At 52.6% G+C, this 25,128-nt stretch overlaps 2 protein-coding genes across 2 annotated transcripts in view; both read right to left on the bottom strand.

The window, feature by feature from the left end:
* The window catches only part of LOC123368060 (RING finger protein 112-like), a 43,100-nt gene extending 42,244 nt beyond the window's left edge, over positions 1-856 (bottom strand). Inside the window, exon 1 of the mRNA XM_045012535.1 lies at positions 486-856. The gene's annotated coding sequence lies outside the window, so the exon portion shown is untranslated. The remainder of the gene's footprint in view (positions 1-485) is intronic.
* A 3,171-nt stretch (positions 857-4,027) lies between these two features.
* On the bottom strand, positions 4,028-23,950 carry LOC123368061 (RING finger protein 112-like). Its single transcript, XM_045012537.1, has 13 exons — positions 23,358-23,950; positions 12,782-13,152; positions 12,030-12,245; positions 10,768-10,881; positions 10,306-10,410; positions 10,025-10,075; positions 6,803-6,859; positions 6,397-6,483; positions 6,142-6,265; positions 5,504-5,634; positions 4,908-4,961; positions 4,390-4,482; positions 4,028-4,212 (listed from the first exon to the last, which is right to left on the bottom strand). The coding sequence occupies exons 2-13, from the start codon at positions 13,028-13,030 to the stop codon at positions 4,162-4,164; spliced, it is 1,332 nt and encodes a 443-aa protein (XP_044868472.1). The 5' UTR covers positions 13,031-13,152; positions 23,358-23,950; the 3' UTR covers positions 4,028-4,161.
* Between the last annotated feature and the right edge of the window lie 1,178 nt (positions 23,951-25,128).

Genomic DNA, 25,128 nt, shown 5'->3' with positions numbered 1-25,128 from the left:
ACTGGTCAGAGTTTGACGGTGTTTCAGATCACGCCATGAGCCAGACCCAGCATTGGGGGTAGATAAGAATCTGTCTGTGCCTGTCTCTGTGCCTCTGTCCTGCAACCCCACCCCCAGCTGCTGGGAATTTCCTCCCCCCAGAGAGATAAGACTTATGTGACTTGGCAATGCCCTAGCACAGTTAGGGAGGGTGGAAAATGAGGAACAATCAGGGATGATCCTGCCCCATGAGTGGGGGATAGACTGCGGGGGAGGATCCCACAACCTGGGGGAACAGAGCAGAGGGGACAATCCTGCCCCTTGGCAGGGGGGATAGACTGGGGGGAACGATCCTGCCCCTTGCGGGAGATGGGCTAGATTGGGGAAAACACCCTCAACACACCCTCCCTCCTTCACCCTCCACTCTTACCCAGCCAAATCTTCGCTTCTCTCCGTGCAGGCAAAATTTTGTGAGAGAAATGAAAGCGTAACTCCCTGTGACTTACCCTCACAGCAGCCCGGCTGGCGGGGTTTGAAGGGGGGTGGAGCAGCCCTGCTCTCACATTGATAGTGCGAGGGGGTGGGAGGCAGTGTGCGTGTGGGAGGGGAGCACAGAGAGGCCTGGAGAGGTGGGGCCAGGCTCGAAAAGCAAGTGACAGAGACTGGAGGGTGCAGAGGCCCTTCATTCCCCGGATCCCCCCACCAGCTCTTCGGAGCAGCAGGGGCTGGAAGTGCACATGTTTTAAAGGGCACCGAAAGTGCCAAGAACTGTGATCAACTTGGAGGGGGGTGGGGAAGGGGGCAGACAGTTTGGCCAGAGATACACCCGCTTGTGAATTTCTGGATGTTACCACTGCCTCTCCGTCCAGAAATAACCTCCCAACGGCCTCCTCTCCGAAAGTGAGGCATTTCTTAGAACTCCAAACAAAAACCCTTAGCAAATATTCAACTCTTTCCACTGCTGGGTAACGGTCACCTGGGGCTGAGATGCAGTCACCTCTGGGGTGGGACAGCTGAGGAACAGCAGCACAGCAACACTGCATGGGGACGGCTCGCCCAGCGCTGAGATGTAGCTGCCTCTTGGGTGGCTTCTTCAGATAAAGTGATCTTATGAATGGGTCCTTTACCTTTGGAACTCACTGCCCCATGAGCCCTGCTATGTATCCTGGATCTCTTGGCTGAGGCTTTTTACTCCTGTTTGATGGGCTCCTGTCTGGTATTTCCCAGGTTTGGGTTCTTTACATTAAGGGTGAACCACTCAATAAAACTCATAGACTTTAAGGTCAGAAGGTCATTTAGTCTGACCTCCTACACATTGAAGGCCACAGAACCTCACCACCCACTCCTGTAATAGACCCCTAACCTCTGGCTGAGTTACTGGATTCCTTCAGTCGTGGTTTAAGGACTTCAAGTTACAGAGAATCCACCATTTACACTAGTTTAAACCTGCAAGTGGCCCATGCCCCATGGTGCAGAAGAAGGCAACCCCTCCCCCCCAGGTCTCTGCCAATCTGGCCTGGGGGAAATTCCTTCCTAGTGTAACCCTTCTGCCCCTCTGAGTTGGCAGCAACAAGGGCCGGGTTCAGTATCTAGAGGTTCCGTTTCACACAATGCAAAACTGGTTCGAGCCCCCACCCAGTGACCTGGGACAATTACATACCTCCCCCCCCGGGCGCCTCTAGGAGGCAACACTTCCCCTCTCGCAAGCACAGAGTCCGAGTGTAGCAAAATCCTTTTAATAAAGGAGGCAAACAATGCGGCATCACGTTGGAGAAACACCACAAACAGGATTGTAACACAAACCATAAGCAAAAAACCCACCTCCAAGTACGTTTGGCAATGTCCTTTCCCCCTTAGGGTCTTAAGTCCAATCACCCCAAAGTCCAACAACCCAGAAGTCTCTGTTTCTGGTCAGTGCCACCCTTGAGTTCAAAAGTTTATCTGCAGAGTTTCCCCTCCCACCCAGCCTGGGTGGAAATGGGGGGGGGGGGTACACACAGGGTGTTAAGGGGCACCTTACGTGGGCCAGGGGCCAACTGCCCCGCCTCTCCGTGGAGTTCTGCTGCAGCCTTCCCCACGACCAGCTCCACTTCACCAGCTATGCCGCTCCTCCAGCCAACCCGTGAGCGGCTCCAGCCGCCCCTGCAAACCGCTCCACACTGCTCACTGTTCCATGGGCTGCTCCAACGCGCTGCAAACTGCTCCGCTCTGCCAGCTGCTTGGCGATAGATCTTCAGGCTCCCCCACTAGTTAACACAGCACTCAGTGATCTCAGCTCAGTAAGCTTAGCTCTTTTAGTGATTTAAGCTTGTAGTAGGGGAGCCCTGGTGCTGGTGCACCATTGGCCCAACATGAATTCAGCTCAGCAGCCTCTAGATGGACTCCTAATGGATTCAAAATTAGCTCTGCTCTTCAACAGTGAAGAGAGGAGAATGTGCAATTGGTGTTTCAGGCCCTCAAAGAGGGCCCAGCCCATCACATACACACACCAGTCCCCAACCTCTCTCAATTCACTGGGTTTTGGCACCCATGTCCCTTGTCTAGCAAGCGCCACCCACCTGATGGTAAGACATCTCTGTCACAAAGCAGTCCCACAGTTGCTCATCCACACAACCAGGGCGACAACACTCCACTCCTTGCGTCCCAACAAAGAAACTGGGGATCCCAAAGCTGTCAAAAGAACCATCCCAGGCTGCCGCAGTCCACGCCAGGCGGGGTGGGTGTGCCAATGCAAATACCTGAAATTCCCTTCCACACTCCCCACAATTCACCACCAGATGTCAAGGGAGAGCCCATCCTGACTCTGCTTACACTAGTCCCAAATATGGCGATCAGCTAGACCCTAAGCTTGTGGGGGAGACCCACCAGCCAGACACTTGAGAAAGAATTATCTGTAGTCAGTCAGAACCCATAAGGCAGGAACCCTTTGTCTGATTCCCCCAACCTCCTGTGGAACAGTTTAGGAGTCCAAGATGTAGGTAGGTATCAGGTGACCAGGTCACTTGACTCTGTTGTCCATGAGTCAGTAGTATTATGGAACAGCCACAGGAAGGCCAAGCCTTTTCACAGTCTATGGTGCTAGCTGATGGACCATTAGCACTGTCTGGCTTTCCCATTGTAGTCCCTGAAGTGTGAGCAGTGGGAGTGACCCAAAGCAGCAAAGATGAAATACAGATACACAAGTCAATATTCCTAACTTCATCTACAAAAATGACACATGCATACAAATAGGATCATCACATTTAGTAAATTGTGACCTTTCCAATGATACTGCACATGAGCCATCTTGCATAAAGCATATTTCAGTTATGACATTCACATCAAGTATATTTTCATAAAGCATATGAAATATTATGTCACCTCTCCCACCCCCCGTTTTTGAAAATGAAAACCAAATATAACTTAAAAAACAATGAGGAGTCCTTGTGGCACCTTAGAGACTAACAAATTTATTTGGGCATAAGCTTTCGTGGGCCAAAGGGGCCGGCTTGGAGCACCAGAGCCAGGGCCGGGTTATTGATTGACTGACGTCAACGCGGTCGGGGCTGGATTCTGATCTCGATCATTCGGCTGTAAATCGAACAACGGCTATGTCCTTTTGAAATCTAGCTACTTGTTGTGAGTTATTTCTGTCTATTCCCAGAAATCAATCATCTATCTATCTATCTAACTATCCCCATCCACCCCATCTATCTATCTATCTATTCCTTTGCATAGAGGTTCCCGGTGCTCAGGGCTGGACAGAGTCTTGCCCGGGATGGGGGGCGATGGTTCGTTCTCACTATGTGTCCCCCTGCAGCCGGGGCTCCTGGTCTGAACACCCTGCCCCTCATCCCCCTGCCCTGGGGCGTTGGTGCCTGTTGTATTCTAAAACCATCCAAATTAGGCCCACATCCATCTTCCCACCATCCTCCTGATCAGGACAAGCCTCCCCGCTCCAACTTGACCACCACACCCGCACCCACCACAGCCAGGACACTCCCTCCAATGTACAGGCCCAACCGCATGGCCTTCTCTTTAAAGCGCTGTCCGTAGGCCGTTAGGAACTGGGACGTCTTCCCGGCCAGCCCCTGCTCCAGCACCTTCAGGGCAGCCTGTTTCTGGGGGTCCTTGCCCAGCAGCTCCCCCCGGCAATGCTTCAGCAGCTCCTGTTGTTTCCCCTCCAGCTGTCTCTTCATCTCCTCAGGCTTCACCCTCAGGCAGCAGGTTATACTCTGGTGGCCACGGTCCTGCCCGAAGCGGGGAGAGGTCAGCCATTAGGGATGGGCAATAGTGTTACCCAGCCATAGGGTGCCGCTGACTCATATACCCACAGCCCCCTCCAACCCACAGACCCCTGCTATCCCAGCCCTGCTCCCCTGAGCTCTGCCGGTGCCCCTCACTCCCGACATGCAGCCCCTCTGCGCTCACCAGCTCCTGCACAAATTGTTCATATTCCCTCCGGGCGGCTTCTACTGCTTTGCTGTTTTTCTCCTGTCTCATCGCTGCAAACGCTTCAGCCATCTGTGGGGGGAGAGGGGATGGGGTGAGGAGTGGGGACTGGACCATCTCTGAACTGGGAGCCCCCCCTCCACTCATCACCTTCTGCCCCGTCCTCCAGGACCCTGCTCCCCGCTATCACCTCCCCACTGGCCACCAACCCCCCACATTCTCTCAGAGCCAGGGGGCAGCCCCCCAATGACCCCACAGACATGGCCACATTGCCGCCCCCCAGTGGAGGGGGCTGATTCTCTGGTGGGGTTCCCTGGGGGTCCCTTTATCTCTTGGGGGATGGGGGTCCCTGATCAGGTCAGTGGGGGCAGCTGTTGTGGTGCCCCCTCCTGGCCTAGTGTGATTGGCCAACGGCAGGAGGATCTGGGGTCAGGGGTCAATAGAACTAGTGTCCTTCCCCACAAATCAGAGAGGTTGAGGGAGGGGCAACCTGGTACCTTCACAGGGGAGGAGAAGTCGTAGCATTTGGTCTTCAAGTATCGGGAGACGCCCTGAGGGGAATAATGTCCGGGGGAGCTGGGATCAGGGAGAGCTCAGCCCACTCCTTGGCAAGTGTCCTGCCTCACTCCCTGCAGCCCAGCGCCCCCTGCCGAGCCCCCTCCCCACTCCCTTCAGCCCAGCGCCCCCTGCTGAGCCCCCTCCCCACTCCCTGCAGGCCAGCGCCCCCTGCTGAGCCCCCTCCCCACTCCCTGCAGCCCAGCGCCCCCTGCCGAGCCCCCTCCCCACTCCCTGCAGCCCAGCGCCCCCTGCTGAACCCCCTCCCCACTCCCTGCAGCCCAGCGCCCCCTGCTGAGCCCTCCCACTCCCTGCAGCCCAGCGCCCCCTACTGAGCCCCCTCCCCACTCCCTGCAGCCCAGCGCCCCCTGCCGAGCCCCCTCCCCACTCCCTGCAGCCCAGCGCCCCCTGCCGAGCCCCCTCCCCACTCTCTGCAGCACGGTGCCCCCTGCTGATCACACTGCCCCCACTTTTCAGCCCCTTTTGCTGTCTTTCCTCCTGGCCCCCTCTCCCCCTTTAGCAGCCCCCACTCTCCCACCTTGATCCTGGCAGCCAGCTGAGCCCCCGTCAGCACCTGCCCGGCTCGGTCCGTCCGGACGTGCGTCCCTGCTGAGCGCACCACGCTGGTGACGTAGTTCTGCAGGCACTGCCGGAAATCCTCATCCATGTCTGCAGGGGGAAAAAGGACCCAGGCATCCGGGAGGGACCCAGGTGTCCAGGTCAGGACACAAATTAAATGGGGGATTTAGGGGGAAGGTTTGTGCCACTGTAAATCTCTGGGCAACAGCTGCTTAGCACCCTCCCACACCCCACTGCCTAGGGGAGCAGTGGGGGTGGGGGTGAGTAACAGGGAGAGGCTGCAGTGGGCGGGTGCCAGGGGACCTATTAAGACCTAAAAGGGGGGGAACCAGCTGTGTCCCCCACAGGAGACCAGGACCCCAGCAGTGTCCCCTCACATCCCCCTCCCTTCCCGCACAGATCCCGTGGCCTGGTGAGCGCCCCTGTGCAGTGGGCAGGAGAGTCCATTCTAAGCCAAGGGGAGTGAGCTGGGCACTGGGATTATGGGGTGGGGGCAACGCAGGAGGGGAAGATGGGGGCAGGGATGTGGGTAGGGGCAGCGCAGAAGAGGGGAGAGGGGGGTTGGGGTGTAACCCGCAGGGAAGAGGGGTCTCTTACCGCCTGGTGTCCCTGCCCTGCTCTTGGTGAACCCACTGCCAGGTTGGGGTAGTAGGTAGCACCGGGTCCCTCTCGCCCTCAGGGCTCCCAACACCAGGGGCTGCTCAGCAGAATCCTCCAGGTCCTGCAGGAGTTAAAACAACATTTGCGGCCGTCAGCTAGAAATCAGACCTGCCAGGGAAACATTCAGCTCCGCCCCAAAGCCAGAGTTTGCTGTTTCCATGAACACACGTGGTGCCCGGCTCTGCTCATTACCCGTGTGATGTCTCTGAGATACCCCCGTCCCTCCTTTGCGCCGTAGGCTCCGGAGAGCTGCCAGTCTCGCACCAACAGGTCCAGGCGCTGCAACAGGGAGCACAGGAGAAGGGTCACACTGGGGCTGGGGGCACAGAGAACAGACCAGAGCTGGAGGCTGCCGCCGAACCCAGCCACCAAAACCAAGACCCTGGGCATGACGTGGGCATGGAGGGAAAATAATGGAGACAGGGACTGGCTGTTTACTCTGGGTTTGTCCAGCGCCTGGCACAACGGGGTCCTGGTTTAGGAAGGGGGGGGGGGTTGAGGTGCTCTGGCAATAGAGACAATGAATAATAAGAATCAGGTGGGGTGATGGGAGTGGGGGGTGGAACCAGCATTGGGTTGATGGGAAACGAGGACTCACCTGGATTGGGGGCAGATTGCAGGTCTCGCCGACCTCCTTTGCAACATGAACGAACATCTGAGATGCAGCGAGAGAGAGAGACAAGGAATTTTTTTTCCATCTTGAACAAAAGATCCCCCCACAGGTGACTGAAGGTGATCCAGCAAGATTGGTGATGCCAAATAAACATGTGACATAAAGGTCATTGAAACTAAATAAAATCCAAACAACGTTAAGTGAAAACTGATCACTGAAGAGAGAAAATTTATTAAATGAGAGAAAAACCATAGTTTCAAGTGCCAATAATTCAACACTAGTTATCACAGATTATTAGTTATTCTAATCACGAGTTATTATAAAAGCAATAACTGAACTCAGAAAAGCCAATTGGTGACTATAGAAAACCATTAACTGAAGGCACAGAAAGCCAATAATGGAACTCAGCAAACCAGTAATCGGAGTCAGAAAAGAAGTAATCAAAGGCAGAAAACTAGCCATTGAAATCAGAAAACAAGGTACGGAAACCAGAAAAGCAGTGAAAGAAAATCAATGAACTAATAATTAATATCTGAAAACCAATGGTCAAAAACAGGAAACCACTAATCATAGAATCATAGAATATTGGGGTTGGAAGGGACCTCAGGAGGTCATCTAATCCAACCCCCAGTTCAAAGCAGGACCAATCCCCAACTAAATCATTCCAGCCATGGCTTTGTCAAGCCTGATCTTAAAAACCACTAAGGAAGGAGATTCCACCACCTCCCTAGGTAACCCATTCCAGTGCTTCACCACCCTCCTAGGGAAAAAGTTTTTCCTAATATCCAACCTAAACCTCCCCAACTGGACCTTGAGACCATTACTCCTCGTTCTGTCATCTACTACCACTGAGAACAGTCTAGATCCATCCTCTTTGGAACCCGCTTTCAGGTAGTTGAAAGCAGCTATCAAATCCCCCCTCATTCTTCTCTTCTGCAGACTAAACAATCCCAGTTCCCTCAGCCTCTCTTCATAAGTCATATGCTCCAGTATGATTATTAGTAATAATCAAAGCTAGAAAACCAGTAATCAAAGTAAGATATTGGGAAACAAAGTCTGAAAATCAACAATTAAAAAAAAAGCATTTGAAGTCAAGAAAACCAATAGTCAAAGAGTCAAAGCCAGCAATGGATGTCAGAAAACCAGATATAGAAGCTAAGAAAACCAAAAGTCAAAGACAGAAAACCAGGAATCAATATCAGAATACCAATTTCTGAATGCAGAAGCCCAGTAATCAATGCCAGAAAAGTACTAATTGAAATCAGAAAACCAAGAGCCAAAACAGAAAACCAGTAATTGAAGTATGAAAACCAGATCCAGGTCACAAAAGCTAGTCAAAATTAGAAAATGAATAGCCAAAGGCAGAAAACCAATTGTGAAAAGGAGCAATCAGTGAATAGCAGAACTGAAAAAAAAATGTTTCAACACCCTAAATTTATAAAGAAAAGCTAAAAGTCGATAATCAGTAGAGAGACCATAATAAGTGAAGCTGAATAAACATACAGTGAAATCTTGTAATCAGTACACAAGAGCAGAAAACTGAGAACGGACATCCATGAAATAAAGAACAAAATCTGATCTGGTAGAATGAAATGTGTAAAGTGATAATTAGAGCCACAAAACTGACAAGCCTGGACCAAAACCACAACAAACAAGAACTGAAAACCAAAGACGGAAAACTGAAGACTGAAACCTGAGAAACGATGATAGGAATGTAAAAATGTGAAGAGAGAAACCCACGAGATACTAAAATTTGGCTGTTCTTTGAAAATGGAAATTTGCATGAAAAGATTCTGATTTTGTCAGTTTTCCATTTTTCAGCAAAACTTTTATTTTCCATTTCCTCCCATTGTCGCTATGAAATAATTTGACAGCTAATAGTGGGTACTAAATAACCAACAGCTGGCAGCCAATAGTGCCTAACAAGTAACCAGTAATTGGCAGCTATTAATGAAGATAAAATTACCAATTATAGAAGTTAATTGGCCAAGTGAAGTAAAAGGCCTAACACACAACTTGTTGGCATTTCTCTTTGTCTGTCTGTATCATGATAACTTTTTGAGACCACCTCTGATCAATTCTGAAATTTCAGGGGACATGCTAGACATCAATGAGAAGAACCTCACTGATTCGGGAGGAAATCGGAAAACTGGAAAAGCCCAGTTTCCATTTAGATCTGGTGAGTAGCATCAGCAGCCAATGAGCCAACCGCTCTGGGGAAGGGAGGTAGCAGGATCTTCTGGGTGCTGAGCTGGGAGAATGGAAGTGACACAGAGCCCCTAGCATGGGGGGGATGGAAAATGGGAGCACATAGACCCCTGGCATGTGGGGAGGGGCACAGAAAGGTACGACTAGGTGGCTGGGCCATAGGGTCAGGGTTAGGGCTGGTTGGGTAGATTCCAATGGAACATTTTTCCCATCAACCCTTGGCTAACGCCGAGCATCGTGGTTTGTCCCAGGCTGGTTCCTGCCAATCCAGGCTGAGTGTCTGGGTGCAGGTGTCTCCTGCCCCGTACTCAGTAAATGCAGAGTGCAGGGCTGGGCTGCACAGGGCTACTGGGGCATCACTTCAAGAGGGCCAAGGTACGGCTGAGTGGGTATTTCCTTTAACTGCGCAGGCCCTGGTTTAGCTTAGCCTGACACTCTGGATGGGCACGAGCTGCCTCCCACCAGAAAACCCTGCCAGAACTGGTCAGTCTTGAGAAATGCTGATTTACTGGGGGGGAGGGAGGAGGAGAGCTCTCTCTGGACCTTGCTCCACCCACCCCAGCTTTGGGGCACCAAACGCACCAGGCGCCACCACGAGGCTCCCGACACTCCCAGCAACCTGAGTCTGCAGGCGCATTGCCGATCACTTAAGGGAGTCGACCAGGACACAGAAATCTCTTCTCCACCTGTAATGACCAACCACCCAGAGCTAACAGGGCTAATAATAAGAGCTGCCAGGTAATGGTAATTAACCGTGAATACGACAATTGCAAATATGTTATAAATACTCATCACCTGGTACTGTTCAGACTCTCTGCAACTAAACCCCGGCCTAGGGGGAGATCTCTGGGACTTTCTAACCATCAATAACAGCCCCAAAGCCTATAGACTTCCCCCTCTCCAATCCTAACAGTGCCTGGACTCCTGGGTCCTTCCCAGCAGGGCCAAGGCTGAGAGGTCAGTGTCAGTAGAGCCGTGTGTATCCTCTGCCCCACCCACCTCCAAATAATCTGCCTCCGTCCGGGTAAACGTGCTGGAAATGTTAAAAATCTAGAAAATAATCAAAAGAAAAGGTGAGTGCCCCCTGCCGAGCCCCACACCTCACCCCAGCACGGCCCCCCTGCCGAGCCTCCTTCCACTCCCTGCTCCCCGGCGCCCCCTGCTGGGCCTCCTATCATTCCCTGAATCACAGTGCCCCCTGCTGAGCCCCCCACCTACCCCCACTGCACGGTGCCCGCTCCTGAATCCCCCACCCACTCCCCATAGCACGGTGCCCCCACCCAGTAGGAGCTGAGCAATATGCTGAACACGGAGAGCTTGATGCTGGTCTCCATGCGGCGCTGCAGGTCCAGGGAACCCTCGGTGTCCACCAGGAACACGGCCACCTGCAGGGACAGACACACGGACAGATCCACCGGCCACAGCGACGGGCGCCCTGCCCTGACGCCGCCCTCGCTCCTGCCCAGCCCTGGCACCTCCGCTGCCCGGCTCCCTGGGGCCTGCCCTGGGCACGCTGGCTGGGGACGGGCCCTGGGGGAGCAGGATCAAACTCTGAACAGCCATAACTGCACCCCAGTGTGTCCATAGGGAGCCCCAGGGCTGGGACCCTGCCCCCCCAGCTTCCCCCATTCTCCCCCTCCAGCCTCCCTGCTCCCCACAGGATCCTGTCCCCCACTTCCCCTCATTCCCCTTCCCTAGTGCCCCATCCCCCATCCACCGGCCTGCCCACCTGCCCCACTCACCTTTCTCCCCTTGGCCTGGACCCAGAGGGGCTGGCCCCACATGCACACCCCCTTCGTCACGGTCGCCGTCCCGGCACGACATTCAAACCCTCCCAGGGCCATGCGCTCTTGGTTCTGTAGGGGGGCAACCAGAGACAGGGGTTGTGGGAATGCAGTTTGGGGGGGTTGGGGGGTGCAGGGGATGGGTGGGAACCTCTGGGGCAGGAGGAGGGGCCATGGCTGAGGAGGGTGAGGTCATGGCTGCAGTGGCCAGGGCCTGGCACAGGGAGAGGACACTGGCTGGGGACGAGGCAGGACCTTTGGTATAAGGGGTGTGGGCTGCAGTGAAGCAGGCAGGGGACTCCCCGGGTCAGGCGGAGCAGGCGGTGAAAGGGGCGGGGCCAGGGCTGCAGATGGTTGGGCCTGTGGCGTTGGGGGCGTGGCCTGCGTACGGTTGCCAACTTTCTAATGGCTGGAAACCAAAACCCTTGCCCCGCCCCTGCCCCACCTCTTCCCTCAAGGCCCCACCCGTCCCGCCTCTTCCCCAAGGCCCCGCCCCCTGCTCACTCCTGTCCCCCTCCTTCCTTCGCGTGCTCTCCGCAAACACTCCCCACTCTCCCGGGACTCACCCGCTGCCGCTGGGAGGAGCTGATGTGGAGCCTGCCCCGATCAGGGCCCAGCGGGGCAGGGGGTGGGCCGGGGCACAGGAGTATACAGCAGGGGGTGGTCCCCAGAGCAAGGGGGCAGGGAGGGGCCCATCCCCATACCGAGGGCCCGGAGCCGGGGCAGTCGGGGTGCGATGGGACAGAAGGAGGGGCAGGCAGGATCCCCTCCCACCGGCCGGTGGCACCTTATTCTTGAAGCCTGGTCCAGAAGCAGCCACTGCTCTGTCCGGCTTCAGCAGCTGAGCAGAGAGCAGCTCCTCCATGTGGCTCCAGCCGCCCCCGGAGCTGCTGCTCTTCCCGCCCCCCGGCGGCAGAGGCCAGTTACTGTGACCAACCGGATTTTTAGTGTCCAGTCAGCTGTTCTGACTGGAGGCTGCCAGGTTGCCTTTTTGACCGAAAACTGGACACCTGGCAACATAGGCCTGTGGTGAAGAGATCAGAGGCCGTTGCTGTGGAGGGCAACCCTTACCTGGGGTGGGCGGGGTCTGTGGTTCAGGGGGCAGGGCCTTATCTGGGGTGGGCGGGGTCTGTGGTTCAGGGGGCAGGGCCTTATCTGGGGTGGGCGGAGTCTGTGGTTCGAGGGGTGGAGCCTTAGCTGGGGATCCCATCCCCACTCACCTGTCTCTGGAGCCGGCGCAGCAGGTAGTTCATCAGGAAGGATTTGCCCCGGCGCTGCTCCCCGATGATGGACACCAGACAGACGGGGGCGGCCCCCACCGCACCCTGCTCCAGGCAGCGGTTCAGGGCCTCCTCATCCAGGATCAGGTCCCCTTCCTCGTCCAGACGCACCAGCTGCACCGGGTGCCCCAGCTCTGGCTGAGCCCCCGGCCCCTGCTGCAGGGAGAGAGCAGGGTCAGACCTGGGATCCCACCCCTGAGCCAAGTAGGCCCCTGCCCCTCAGATCAGATCCTCTTGAGCCATTTCCACCCCCATGAGCTAGCCAGTCCCCTGCCCCCAAATCAGAGGCAGCGCCCCCTAGAGAGGAAAGGCCACGTGTCCCATTCCCCACCCCCTGATCCAGTCAGCAGGGGCGGCTCCAGACCCCAGCACGCCAAGCGCGTGCTTGGGGCGGCATGCCGCGGGGGGCGCTCTGCCGGTCGCCGGGAGGGCGGCAGGCGGCTCCGGTGGACCTCCCGCAGGCGTGCCTGCGGAGGGTCCACTGGTCCCGCGGCTTCGATGGAGCATCCGCAGGGTCGCCTGCGGGAGGTCCACTGGAGCCGCGGGACCGGCGACCGGCAGAGCGCCCCCCCACGGCGTGCCGCCGTGCTTGGGGCGGCAAAATTGCTAGAGCCGCCCCTGCCAGACGGTCCCTGCGTGGGGCCTGTGGGAGCCTGCGCCCCTTTCCCCTGATTCAGCCTGTCTGGTCTCACTGGCTCCATCTCTTCCCGCAGGGGCTCTGTGATTTTCTCCACCAGGGCTCTCAGCCGCGTGTCTGGGATCATCCTGTCCCTGGAGCAGGGAGCCCGGCACTCAGGGCACTGGGACGCCCAGGCCGAGACACCGCTCCAGTGAGCCGCGAGGCAGCCCCGGCAGAAGTTGTGGCTGCACTCGATGGAGACGGGGTCATTCAAGACATCCAGGCAGATGGAGCAGGTGGCGTCCTCCCGGAGTCGCTCCATCTCTCCAGACCTGCTGGGTGTGGGGAACCTACTGGGTCAGGACCTGGCACCCGGAGCAGAAGGGCTCTGCTGGAGGATGGCTGAGCTCTAACCCAGGTGTGCCCCTTCCTGGCAGCAGGAGTCTGGGGAGAAGCGAGAGAACATGGAAATATTTCTGTGAACAAGCTGCGTGACTCAGTTTACCTGCACATTTTGCATCTCTATCTCTTGGGTGGCACCAGAGCGAGAAGACGGATTCCAAGAAGCCATGGCGGAGATTGGTAGATACCCAGGCCAGGAGGGACCAAGGCTGAGCTCCTGGATAACAGGCCAGAGAACTGCCCCCGGTTATTTCCTGTTTGAACGAGAGCAGATCTCCAAGAAACACATCCCGCCTCGACGGAGAATCCACCGCGCTGCGTGGTACATTGTTCCCATGGTTAATTCCCTCCCCGGTAAACATGGACGTCTTCTTTCCAGGCTGAATGTGTCCAGCTTCAACTTTCAGCCAATGGATCACATGAGACCTTTCTCTGATGGCCTGAAGAGCCCGTTATTAAATATTTGATCCCCCCATGGCCCCCTGCACTCTGTCAGCATCTCTGCATCCCCGGAGAGAGAGAGAGAGAGAGAGACACACACACACACACACACACACACACACACACACACACAAAATGGCTGATGCTTTCTGGCCGTATCACAGCTCACGTTGTTGGCTTGTGCCCAGACTAGCCCAGCGCTGGGGCTGTTCGTGAATCTGGGCTTTTCTCTGCTCTCTACAGCCTGGCAGATGTCATGTGCCAGGGGCTAATCACCGGCTGTGTCGTGCCTGCCAGGGGCACAAGCCTCTGAGGGGTTTGATCTCAGTCCAGCTCGCTGCCGAGGGCAGCTGGGGAGACACAGGGGCTGCTGGAGCCTGAGTCCGGAAGGCACCGAGCTCGGCCTTAGGAAAGGCCACGCTCAGGGCGTAGCAAGGAAATAGCTTCCTGCCTCTCATGCAGTGAGCTGGGTGCTGATTGGCCGAGCTTTCCTCCCGCTGCGGTGAGAGCAAATTCACTCTCTGACCCCCACATAGCCATGGGCATTGGGTGGGGGAAACTGAGGCACAGAAAGGGGAAAGAACGTGCCCTGGCCTCACCCTACTCCCCTAGTGCTGGGATCTGCTCCCGGAGCACCAACGTCTCCTCTTTTTCTGCTGGAGACTCCCCAGTTTCCCACCTTGGGATCCGTCCCAGCCACCGATGCGCCCCAAAGGGGACCTGCTCTATCCGTCCTACCAGCAGTGATGTCTCCTGAGCAAGCACCAGGGCCGTCCCAATTCGTTTTTTCATCCTAAGCAGATCCTCCCCCGCCCCATCAATATAGAAAATGGGAATTTTGTTTCTCTCCCTCTTTGGATGAAATCTATCAGGCTTTCATCCACAGAAAAACTGCCAGATTTGCAGGGCAGTTGGGGTTTTCCTGCAATCCCCCACTGCCGGAAGCAGGGGATTGCTGAGATGTGATAAGGCAAAGCAGTGCGCATCACAGGCACAAACTAACCCATGGAAAGAGCCAGTCCCTCATGTTGGAGTCATTAAACATAACTCTAGGTAACTCAGGAAGATGGAAAATCACAGTGTTAATGAAGTCTTTCTGTACTAGGCCTGAATTGAACCAAAGTTATTTTATGCTGGGCTAGGAGTCCCTTCATGTTAAATTCTAGTTGAATTCCTAAGTCAGCATTTAGAATGGTATGTGTAACTGCTCCTTATCAGTAGAGCACAGACAGCAGGAGATAGTAAATAGGGGCCCTGCTTGTATTTAGTTTAGGAAAAGGGGAGACAGGGTAATAAATCCAGGAGTAAACCAACCTAACAGCCTTGAGAAGTTACAAGATGAATTGTTTGCTGTCAAGAATGATTTAATCTGTTTGATGTAATTGTTAACTATACAAAGTGCCTATTATATGGGAGGGGACTAGAAGGGGGGTGAGTGGGCAATGGGGGGGGTAATGAGAATGCCTTGTTGAAGTCATGTATAAGAAGGGACACACAGCTTGCATCTATGTGTGCAGGATTTGAGAATGCTTTTTCTCCCTGGCACCTTTTTGGGCCCAAATAAACCTGGTTTTTGCTTCTCCACCCTGGTGTGATAATTAGTGCGACGCACACCGGGCAACGAACCACTGTTTGCTGCCTCAGGCCTTTTGGGCCGGCAACAGTTTTGGCGTCCCTGGGTGGGCTCGAGGCAAAATTATGCCTTGCCCGGACTCCTCCAATGGCCGGTGGACGACAGTCCCAGCCGATGCCCAGCGTGCACCGGTGCTTTTACCGGGGGCCTCGGCAGAGACGCGTCAGACCGACCTTGGAAGGTACAACGGTGCAACGCGCTCAGGTAGTGGAGAAGCAGCTGCGGGCGACGGTGCGGAACCGGTCCTGTGGAAAAGGTAGGAACAGCTCAGTGCTGTTAACCTTTTGTTTGCCTGTTAAGACCTGGGGACGCCCAGTGTCTTCCCATAGGTATGGGGCAGGGATAGAGTACAGGTAGGGCATGGTGTACGCCCCTAGAATGCATTCTAGTAAATTGGAAAGTGTTTGGTTTGGATCCAATGACTAAGAGTAAACTAAAAAGGTTCTGTACAGTAGACTGGCCTCAATATTAACTAGAGAGCCAGGAAAGGTGGCCACCAGAAGGATCACTTAATTACAACATGATCCTTCAATTACTTTTGTTTTATTGGCGAATGGGTAGCTTTTGAAACTGTTTGTATAAAGAGCTCTTGTAAAAATCCCCCATCATATGCCCCAGAGCTGCACTGGGAGGAGGATTGTCCGTGGGAATAATGGTCTTGGTGTGTGTGTGTGTGTGTATACCAGTGTGAGTGTGTGTTACTGGAAGACGCCCAGATTACCCTGTGAAGCGGAAGCTAATGATCAGGAGTATTCTAACGCAAGCCCAGTAACTAGTGGATCTTTAGGAGATCCGACCCACGGGGGACTGACTCGGCCTGGCATCGTGCGGCGAGGAAGCTGCCTGGGTCTAGGAATGTGTGAACCTATCTTCCCTCCCCCCCTTCCTTTCCGTGTGGGCTACTGACAGTCTGATCATCTCATTTGATGCAATCAGAGTACGCGGCTCCTCTCCCAGAGACTAGCCGACGCTCTTTGCTGAAAGGAGGTGTAAAAGAGTCAGTCCTCCTCGTTAGTCTCTCCTGTGTGAGTGTCCTGTAGGGAGAGATCCTTAGTTTATGAGCCGCTAGCGCGGACAGGGCACCCTCTCTGTGTGTGTGTAAGTGGAAAAGGGGGGAAGGGACAGTCTAAACATTTTACCTCACCCCCTAAGGGTACCCCAGCATAGTACATGTACGTACATTATGGTCCTGAAACCTGCAGGTATTTAGAGAATTGGAATCTTTACACATGTGAAAATCCATCTAAACAATGTCCATTAGAAGGTACCTTCAATCTAGATAAGATCATATATCTCAGAGGAGCTTTTAATCACCGAAGGAAAAGTCTTTGACACGGTGTGAGCAATTTGTCTAGGAATGGGTTAATTTGAAACTCGGCTAAGCCCTGAGATAAAGAGAGAGCTGCTCTGCGTATAAGGTCAGACTATGCTAAGTATAAAGAAAAACTGCTTTTAGCCCCAGCTGGCTGTGGGAAAATATAAACAGAGGTAAATTAAAGGTAATATAAGTTACAGAACTAAGATTGCATTTGCAAAGCTTAACTGTTCAGTGAGATTTAACAGTCTTTGCAATCCCAGAGCTGGTATGGCTTGGAGACCTGAACTGGAATCTCTGAAAGAAACACTGCAGGAGATTCCAGGGTGTAAAAGAACAGCTCTCCCAAGAGTGGAAGCATGTTGGAAATTCTGGACAAGCTGTATATAGGATAATCTCCCGTTCACCTATTCCCCTTCTCTGAATGTTATACACAGACGTGGCCAGTCTGGATATGTGTGAGTATTAAAGTGGCTTAAGGCTTGGGGCATTTATATTTTTTTTGAGAGATGTGGAGCATTCCCAATACTCTCCATTGTTGTTTTATTGTTTTTAATGAAGCGTTAAAATTTGGTTATATGGTGTGTTTTATCCTCCCCCAACGTCCTGCAGTAGATAAATTGGTAACAGATTTGTCACAGTTTGGTGAGTAATTGAGAATGGGGGAGCCCTATAGAATTTACACCATTGATCTGTTTTACCTTTATTAGTTTGTGTTTCTTTTGTTTGGTACTGTTGGTATTATATGTTGAGGATTACATGATTAAAGGTGAGCCTACTCTCAGCTGCAGTAAGTCTGAGAACTGGAAAGGGGTTCTATCCCCAGTTGCAGCAGGACTGGGCAATAGAGTAGTTGAAGAAAAAGAACAAATATGTATTTAATAACTAGAATTGAGCAATTAAGAGCATAGATCATGACCCAAACAGCAACTCAAACCTGCGCCCAGAGCAAGTTGCAGGCTTTGAGACAGGATTTCCAGTTAGAAAAGGAAACCCTGGCTAAGCAAGTACCAGTCCTTCAGGGACTTGCCAAAATTTAACTATTTGTGCTCAGCATACGCCGTAATAGCAGTGTGTTTGCTACAAGGGGAAATTAAATAATTAAACACCAGTGGGCCATGCGTTTTGCCCAGGTGGCAAGCCTCACAAGGGAGGACTCGGGCAGTCCTGTGAGTTCAAATGTTTTAGGGAAAAGACCAGAAAGGTGGGGGCTAATTGAGAAGCCAACCCTCCTAGTTAAAACTGGTAGTGGAGCAAATTGGTGTCTATGGAAGGAACGGTTCAGCTAGAAAAGAAGGATCGGGCCCAGGCTGGCAGGCAACAGACAGAGAGATTGGAAAATAAGTTGGAAACTTTTGAGGGTCTAGCGGAAGAAAGGAGTAAATAGATATAAATATGGGGATTTCAAATACCCAGGAGGATACTTAGAATAGTGATTTAAGTTGAGAAAAATGGTTGTTGAAGAACACGCAAGTGATTTAAGGCAGAGTGAACAGTTAACTCCGTAGTTACTGGAGGGAATAGCAGTTGAACTTTGTAAAAATGCTAAAGAGAAAAATTCTTGGTGTTTTTGAAATGTTTGTAAATAAATTCAGGCAAAGAAATTATTAGATTGCAATCATTTGGTTATGACCCATTTAGCTGAATTATCTAAAAAAATCTATATAGTGCTATGTAATTGAAATCTTATTAGGTTCTAAAGGCACTATAAGTGGTGATGTTTTCTTTCAGTGTTAAAAGCGGGAGTTAAAAGTAAAGAGCAAGTCAGGAAGCATCTGTATTGATGCAAGTTATCTAACTGATAAAGTAGAAGTCCCTGAGACCTAAGTTGCCTATGAAACATATATATAAAAATATGGGGTAATTCCCCTGTTTTGCCTGAAATCAACGAAGGTACTTGTATATTTTCAGTGATGATTGATTGCCCAGAAAGGGTAGACTTCTGTTTTGTCTTTCAGATAATCAGAGAAAACTGATGCTAGCTGAACAGCATTCAACATACCATGCCTTTGATGGCATAGTAAAATTATGTTTTGTGTTTTATGTTCTGTTTTGTGGTGTTTGTCTTGTGGCCAAAATTGTTTTGTTTATGGGATGGTCTGGATTGGAATACAGATACTTGTTTTGTTCAACTTGGAATACAAAGTGTTTGGATAAATTGGGAAAAATGTGATATACTAAAGCCTAATACATTTCTTTAAGTAAGAGAAAGAGAAACTTTATTGGCCAAATCTTTTAATTGAAAATTGTTAGTAAAACTTGCATACCAATAGTTTTTGGAAGCAAGGACATGGAAAGTTAACCCACTCCCCATATTGTACATGGGATCCTTCTGGCTATCTCAGATTTCTAGCCAGAGGACTGGGGATGGTGGGAAACTATTAGACTGGAGGTTGTATGAAATAAACTCGTCAAAGTGGGTGTGCTTGTCCTAGCTTGTTGTCCTAAAGCTTTGACAAAAGTTATTTTAGTGAAAGGATGTATGTGACAAACTTTGAATAATAAGACTAATGTACTGTATAAAGGCAATGTATATGTGTTCATTGTTAGAAAAAGATGTATAAGTGAAGGCTAAGTTTCTTTTGTAGGTTAAAAGAAGCCAAAAAGGAAGGACGAGTTAACTGAGGAAAAATAGCTAACATGCTCCGTTTAAAAATAGGGCATTAACCCTATTCAAAGACACTGCACTCAGCTAAGACATAGCTAATAACCAAGACAAGGGGGGGGGGCTTCAATGTGCCCACACAGCTGTAGAGTCTGCAAATCGCTGACAGGCACTAATGAAAAGTGTTAGGTTTCTTTTTCCACAGGTGAAAAAGGCACTACACAAAGACCCTGAAAGCCTTGCCCCTCCTTGGAACCAGGAAGCTGGATTAATGTGAAGATCCATTAAGCGAGAGACTGCTTTTGGCTCTACGTTGGAAAGACCCTTATTAAGTCCTGCTGACCACCAACAGCATTGTGAAGTGTCAGAATCCAGGATTTCCTGACCAAAAAGGACATTAAGGACTGACTCTGGTGAAGAGACAAAGAATTATACACTGGCAGGAAGAAGTTTGTGGGACCCCTGTTTGGGAATGTGGTATTGATTGGATTTTGGGGTTTATTCTACAGGCTGCACCCTGTAGTTTGGATAAATCCTTCAGCATGTATTGCTCACAAGAGGCTGCCATTAGATTAGCACAACAGAAAGCCTGGGTTGTTTCCTCTGCAAGAAGAGGGAATTGATCAGATCCCTGTGGACTCAGGCCGATAATACAGCAGCCACTTGAAATATTTTTCACAGCTGGGAATATGATAAGAAATTGGCCCAACTAGAAAAGGCCACTAGCCTTATTTTTGTAGCTCAGCTATCCCAAATACAGGCTGGAGTTGGTGAGTTACATGTCATTTCCTCCCTTAGTTCTATGACCCAGAAGTTGATGACAGAGATGGTATTGACAATCACTGAGACTGGGAAGGTATTGCAGTGGGATCTGGTATGTTTAGATGGATCTTGAGCACCAGACTTGGCCCACTGCCCTTACAGAGGCATCAGGAACCATCTGATCTGTGGTCAGGGGGGAACATACTTGGACACTTTCTGGATGGAAGTGTGGACATTCACAGTGCTCCTTCCAAGCATGTGGACCGGTTAGGATGGGTGTGGGCTTCCACATACCAAATCCTACCGGGTCCATGGGGAGGATGAATGTGGAACTAAGTACCCCCTCATTAATAACCCCAGCTCCCTAGAGCTTAATTGTTTGTTTTTTTGTCTTCAAAGTATGAGAAAACTCAGCCAAAGGGTTGTTGAGTATTCTCAAAGGGGGGAATTGTTGGAGTCATTAAACATAACTCTAGGTAACTCAGGAAGATGGAAAATCACAGTGTTAATGAAGTCTTTCTGTACTAGGCCTGAATTGAACCAAAGTTATTTTATGCTGGGCTAGGAGTCCCTTCATGTTAAATTCTAGTTGAATTCCTAAGTCAGCATTTAGAATGGTATGTGTAACTGCTCCTTATCAGTAGAGCACAGACAGCAGGAGATAGTAAATAGGGGCCCTGCTTGTATTTAGTTTAGGAAAAGGGGAGACAGGGTAATAAATCCAGGAGTAAACCAACCTAACAGCCTTGAGAAGTTACAAGATGAATTGTTTGCTGTCAAGAATGATTTAATCTGTTTGATGTAATTGTTAACTATACAAAGTGCCTATTATATGGGAGGGGACTAGAAGGGGGGTGAGTGGGCAATGGGGGGGGTAATGAGAATGCCTTGTTGAAGTCATGTATAAGAAGGGACACACAGCTTGCATCTGTGTGTGCAGGATTTGAGAATGCTTTTTCTCCCTGGCATCTTTTTGGGCCCAAATAAACCTGGTTTTTGCTTCTCCACCCTGGTGTGATAATTAGTGCGACGCACACCGGGCAACGAACCACTGTTTGCTGCCTCAGGCCTTTTGGGCCGGCAACACTCAGATGTTCACCACCCCCCATACAAAGAGGGGTTCTGTATATTTGCTTGCTGGTCTTTGGAGCCCCTTTTCCAGCTTCTCCCTCTAGTTGCAAGGGCTGAAAACACAAGGACTGGAAAAGCGGCTCCAAAGACCAGCAAGCAAATATATTGAACCCCTCTTTTTTTGGGGGGGAGGGTGAACATCTGGGGGACCGGCTCTCCTTCCATAGATTAGCTTGTGCCTGTAAATGCCCTGATTGCGGCTAACGCAAGACAAGCCACTGTTCTGGGGGATTCCACGTGCCCAAGGGTTTGCCCTGGTTTTAGCTGGTTGAACTGGTCAGAGTTTGACACTGTTTCAGATCACGCCATGAGCCAGACCCAGCATTGGGGGCAGATCAGGATCTGTCTGTGCCTGTCTCTGTGCCTCTGTCCTGCAACCCCACCCCCAGCTGCTGGGAATTTCCTCCCCACAGAGAGACAAGACTTATCATGTGACTTAGCAATGTCCTAGCACAGTTAGGGAGGGTGGAAAATGAGGAACAATCAGGGATGACCCTGCCCCATGAGTGGGGGATAGACTGCGGGGGAGGATCCCGCAACCTGGGGGAACAGAGTAGAAGGGACAATCCTGCCCCTTGGCAGGGGGTGGGGGTGGGATAGACTGGGGCGAACGATCCTGCCCCTTGGGGGAGATGGGCTAGATTGGGGCAAACACCCTCAACACACCCTCCCTCCTGCACCCCCCACTCTTACCTGGCCAAATCTTCGCTTCTCTCCGTGCAGGCAAAATTTTGTCTGAGAAATGAAAGCGTAACTCCCTGTGACTTACCCTCACAGCAGCCCGGCTGGCGGGGGGGTTTGAAGGTGGGTGGAGCAGCCCTGCTCTCATATTGATAGTGCGAGGGGGTGGGAGGCAGTGTGAGTGTGGGAGGGGAGCACAGAGAGGCCTGGAGAGGTGGGGCCAGGCTCGAAAAGCAAGTGACAGAGACTGGAGGGTGCAGAGACCCTTCATTCCCCGGATCCCCCCACGAGCTCTTCGGAGCAGCAGGGTCTGGAAGTGCACATGTTTTAAAGGGCACCGAAAGTGCCAAGAACTGTGATCAAGTTGGAGGAGGGGGAGAGGGCGCAGACAGTTTGGCCAGAGATACACCCGCTTGTGAATTTCTGCATGTTCCCACTGCCTCTCCGTCCAGAAATAACATCCCAGCAGCCTCTTCTCTGAAAATGAGGCATTTCTTAGAACTCCAAACAAAAACCCTTAGCAAATGTTCAACTCTTTCCACTGCTGGGTAACGGTCACCTGGGGCTGAGATGCAGTCACCTCTGGGGTGGGACAGCTGAGGAACCGCAGCACAGCAACACTGCATGGGGACGGCTCGCCCAGCGCTGAGATGCAGCTGCCTCTGGGGTGGCTTCTTCAGATGAAGTGATCTTATGAATGGGTCCTTTATCTTTGGAACTCACTGCCCCATGAGCCCTGCTATGTATCCTGGATCTCTTTGCTGAGGCTTTTTACTCCTGTTTGATGGGCTCCTGTCTGGTATTTTCCACGTTTGGGTTCTTTACATTAAGGGTGAACCACTCAATAAGACTCAGACTTTAAGGTCAGAAGGTCATTTAGTCTAACCTCCTGCACATTGGAGGCCACAGAACCTCACCACCCACTCCTGTAACAGACCCCTAACCTCTGGCTGAGTTACTGGAGTCCTCCAGTCGTGGTTTAAGGACTTCAGGTTACAGAGAATCCACCATTTACACTAGTTTAAACCTGCAAGTGACCTATGCCCCATGCTGCAGAGGAAGGCAACCCCTCCCCATCAGGTCTTTGCCAATCTGACCTGGGGGAAATTCCTTCCTAGTCCCAAATATGCCGATCAGCTAGACTCTGAGCTTGTGGGGGAGACCCACCAGCCAGACCCTTGAGAAAGAATTCTCTGTAGACAGTCAGAGCCCTCCCCACCTAGTGTCCCATCAGCGCCTGTTGGAGAATTTTGCTGCTAGCAGTTGCAGATCAGCTGCACGTCATGGTAGGCCGTCTCATTATACCATCCCCTCCATAAACTTATCAAGCTCAGTCTTGAAGCCAGTTAGATCTTTTGCCCTCACTGCTCCTCTTAGAAGGCTGTTCCAGAACAAACTAACTTCTGCCTGAGTCTGCAGTGAGCCTCACACAACAGTTATCAGAGGGAGGCAAGCTGGCCTCAGTCCACCTCAACGTGGTATGTGACCTTGCAGCCAGTTGCTTTCTATCCCTATGCCCCAGTTAACAGGGATAACACTGACCCACCTCAGAGGAGCAGGCAGGGGCCACCACTGTCATGACTCAAGTTGGCACGAGTTGTGCTCTTGGTACTGAAGGGCCCAAATTCAGTCCCCCTGGATGCCCAGGGGGTCTGTGTTGTGGCCATGGTTAGACTCACCTAGTGTTGTTACAGGCTGTTTAGCCCAGTCCTGGCCGGGCGTGGTGCATCTGCTCCTGGCTCTCTCTGACACACAGCTCCACCACACACAAGAACATGGGCCACCAAGGACAATCTATCAGCTCCAAGACAGATGGTGAGCCCTAGGCAGACCATAGAAAGACAAGGTGGAGTTCTTTGGTGGAAACTGCTAGAGCTTCAGCCTCTGCTCCCACCTCCACCACACGGCATCTCATCGCTGTCACCGGCTGTGAGCTTGTACTGCCTGCTCCAACAATGTCTCCAGCTCCACTGCCAACGTGCTCACCAGAATTAAGAGGCACCTCTCCTCTTCCTGCAGCCACTCAGTCTCATTAACAGCTGCTTGCAGAGCCTGTTCTGAAGCCTTGAACTTCTTCTGTAGCCTTTTTGCTACTGCCGCTGCATCCCCCCAAACCTTTTCCCTCAGGGTTGGAGAGCCCACCATGGACTGCTCCACCCTTGTGTTTGTCCCTGCTTCACGCTGCTTCATCTCTGGGTCAACCATTTCGTCCTTCACCTCCCCGCAGCACCCAACAGGGTGTGTTGGTGGAGGGTCTGCAAAGTTCATGGCCCTCCCTGCCACCTCCACGTTGCCTGCCTCGTGTCGGTTTGTGTCAGAGGACTCCTCCTTTCTTTCTAACTTCTTGGGGCCCTGGCCTCCAGGGCCAGTGTAACCACTAGGCGGCTACCTAGGGTGCCAAGATTTGGGGGTGCCAAAAAGCGGTGCCTCAATTTTTTTACACTACAGTGGAGTCACATCTTTTATGGGGGCTAGGTTCTAAGGTCAGCATGTAACAAGAAAATCACACAGTGAAAATCATCAAATACAGTACACACAGTATACACTGTCTACACTAGAACAGGGGTCCTCAACCTACGGCACGCATGCCAAAGGTGGCATGCAAGCCGATTATTTTTTAAATGGCAGGCTGCGGGTCCCAGCCGCCGCTGAGCCTGCTGCCGGCCTGGGGTTGCGTTCACTCAGCCGGCAGTGGGCTGAGTGGGGCCGGCAGCTGGGATCCCAGCTGCCAGGAACTGGTGGACAGAACTTTAGACTGGCAGCAGGCTGAGCAGGGCTCGCTCTACTGTTTTCGCCGCCCCAAGCAGCGTGGTGAACAGGGCTGGTGCAAGGATGTTTCGTGCCCTAGGTCGAACTCCAACCTTGCGCCCCCCCACCCTGAGCCCCCCCCCCCAAGCAGCTCCCCCCTGAGGCGCCCCCCCCAGCTCATCCCTGCTCCGCCTCCACCCCAAGCACGCCGTCGCTGCTTCACTTCTCCCACCTCCCAGGCTTGCGGCGCCAATCAGCTTAGGCGCCGCAAGCCTGAGAGGCGGGAGAAGCGAAGCAGCCGTGGCGTGCTCAGGGTGGAGACGGAGCAAGGAGTTCCCTCTGTGCCACCCCCGCCCCCCCTTACTTGCTGCAAGCGGCCCTCCCCACACCCCCTGCCCAAGCACCCTCCACCTAAATGCTGGTGGCAACCAGGGGGGGCGAAGATCCGGCCGCCACAATCGCTGCTGAAGAAAATGCCGCCCTCCCCCAAATCCTAGTGCCCTAGGTAACTGCCTAGGTCGCCTAAAGGGTTGCACCGGCCCTGGCGGCGAATTGCAACCGCAGGCGGCGGGGGCAGTCCGTGTGCCGTTGGAAACTAGACTGTCAGCAGGCTGAGTTGCTGAGCCCGCTGCCAGTCTGGGGTTCTGTCCACTGGCTCCTGCCAGCTGCCGACCCTGCTCAGCCCGCTGCCAGCCGTGGACC

This window comes from Mauremys mutica, chromosome 4, assembly GCF_020497125.1.
Source record: "Mauremys mutica isolate MM-2020 ecotype Southern chromosome 4, ASM2049712v1, whole genome shotgun sequence".
In the NCBI taxonomy this organism is placed as follows: domain Eukaryota; kingdom Metazoa; phylum Chordata; order Testudines; family Geoemydidae; genus Mauremys; species Mauremys mutica.
The sequence above is the reverse complement of the archived record's forward strand: the minus strand, read 5'-3'. Positions and strand labels throughout refer to the sequence as shown.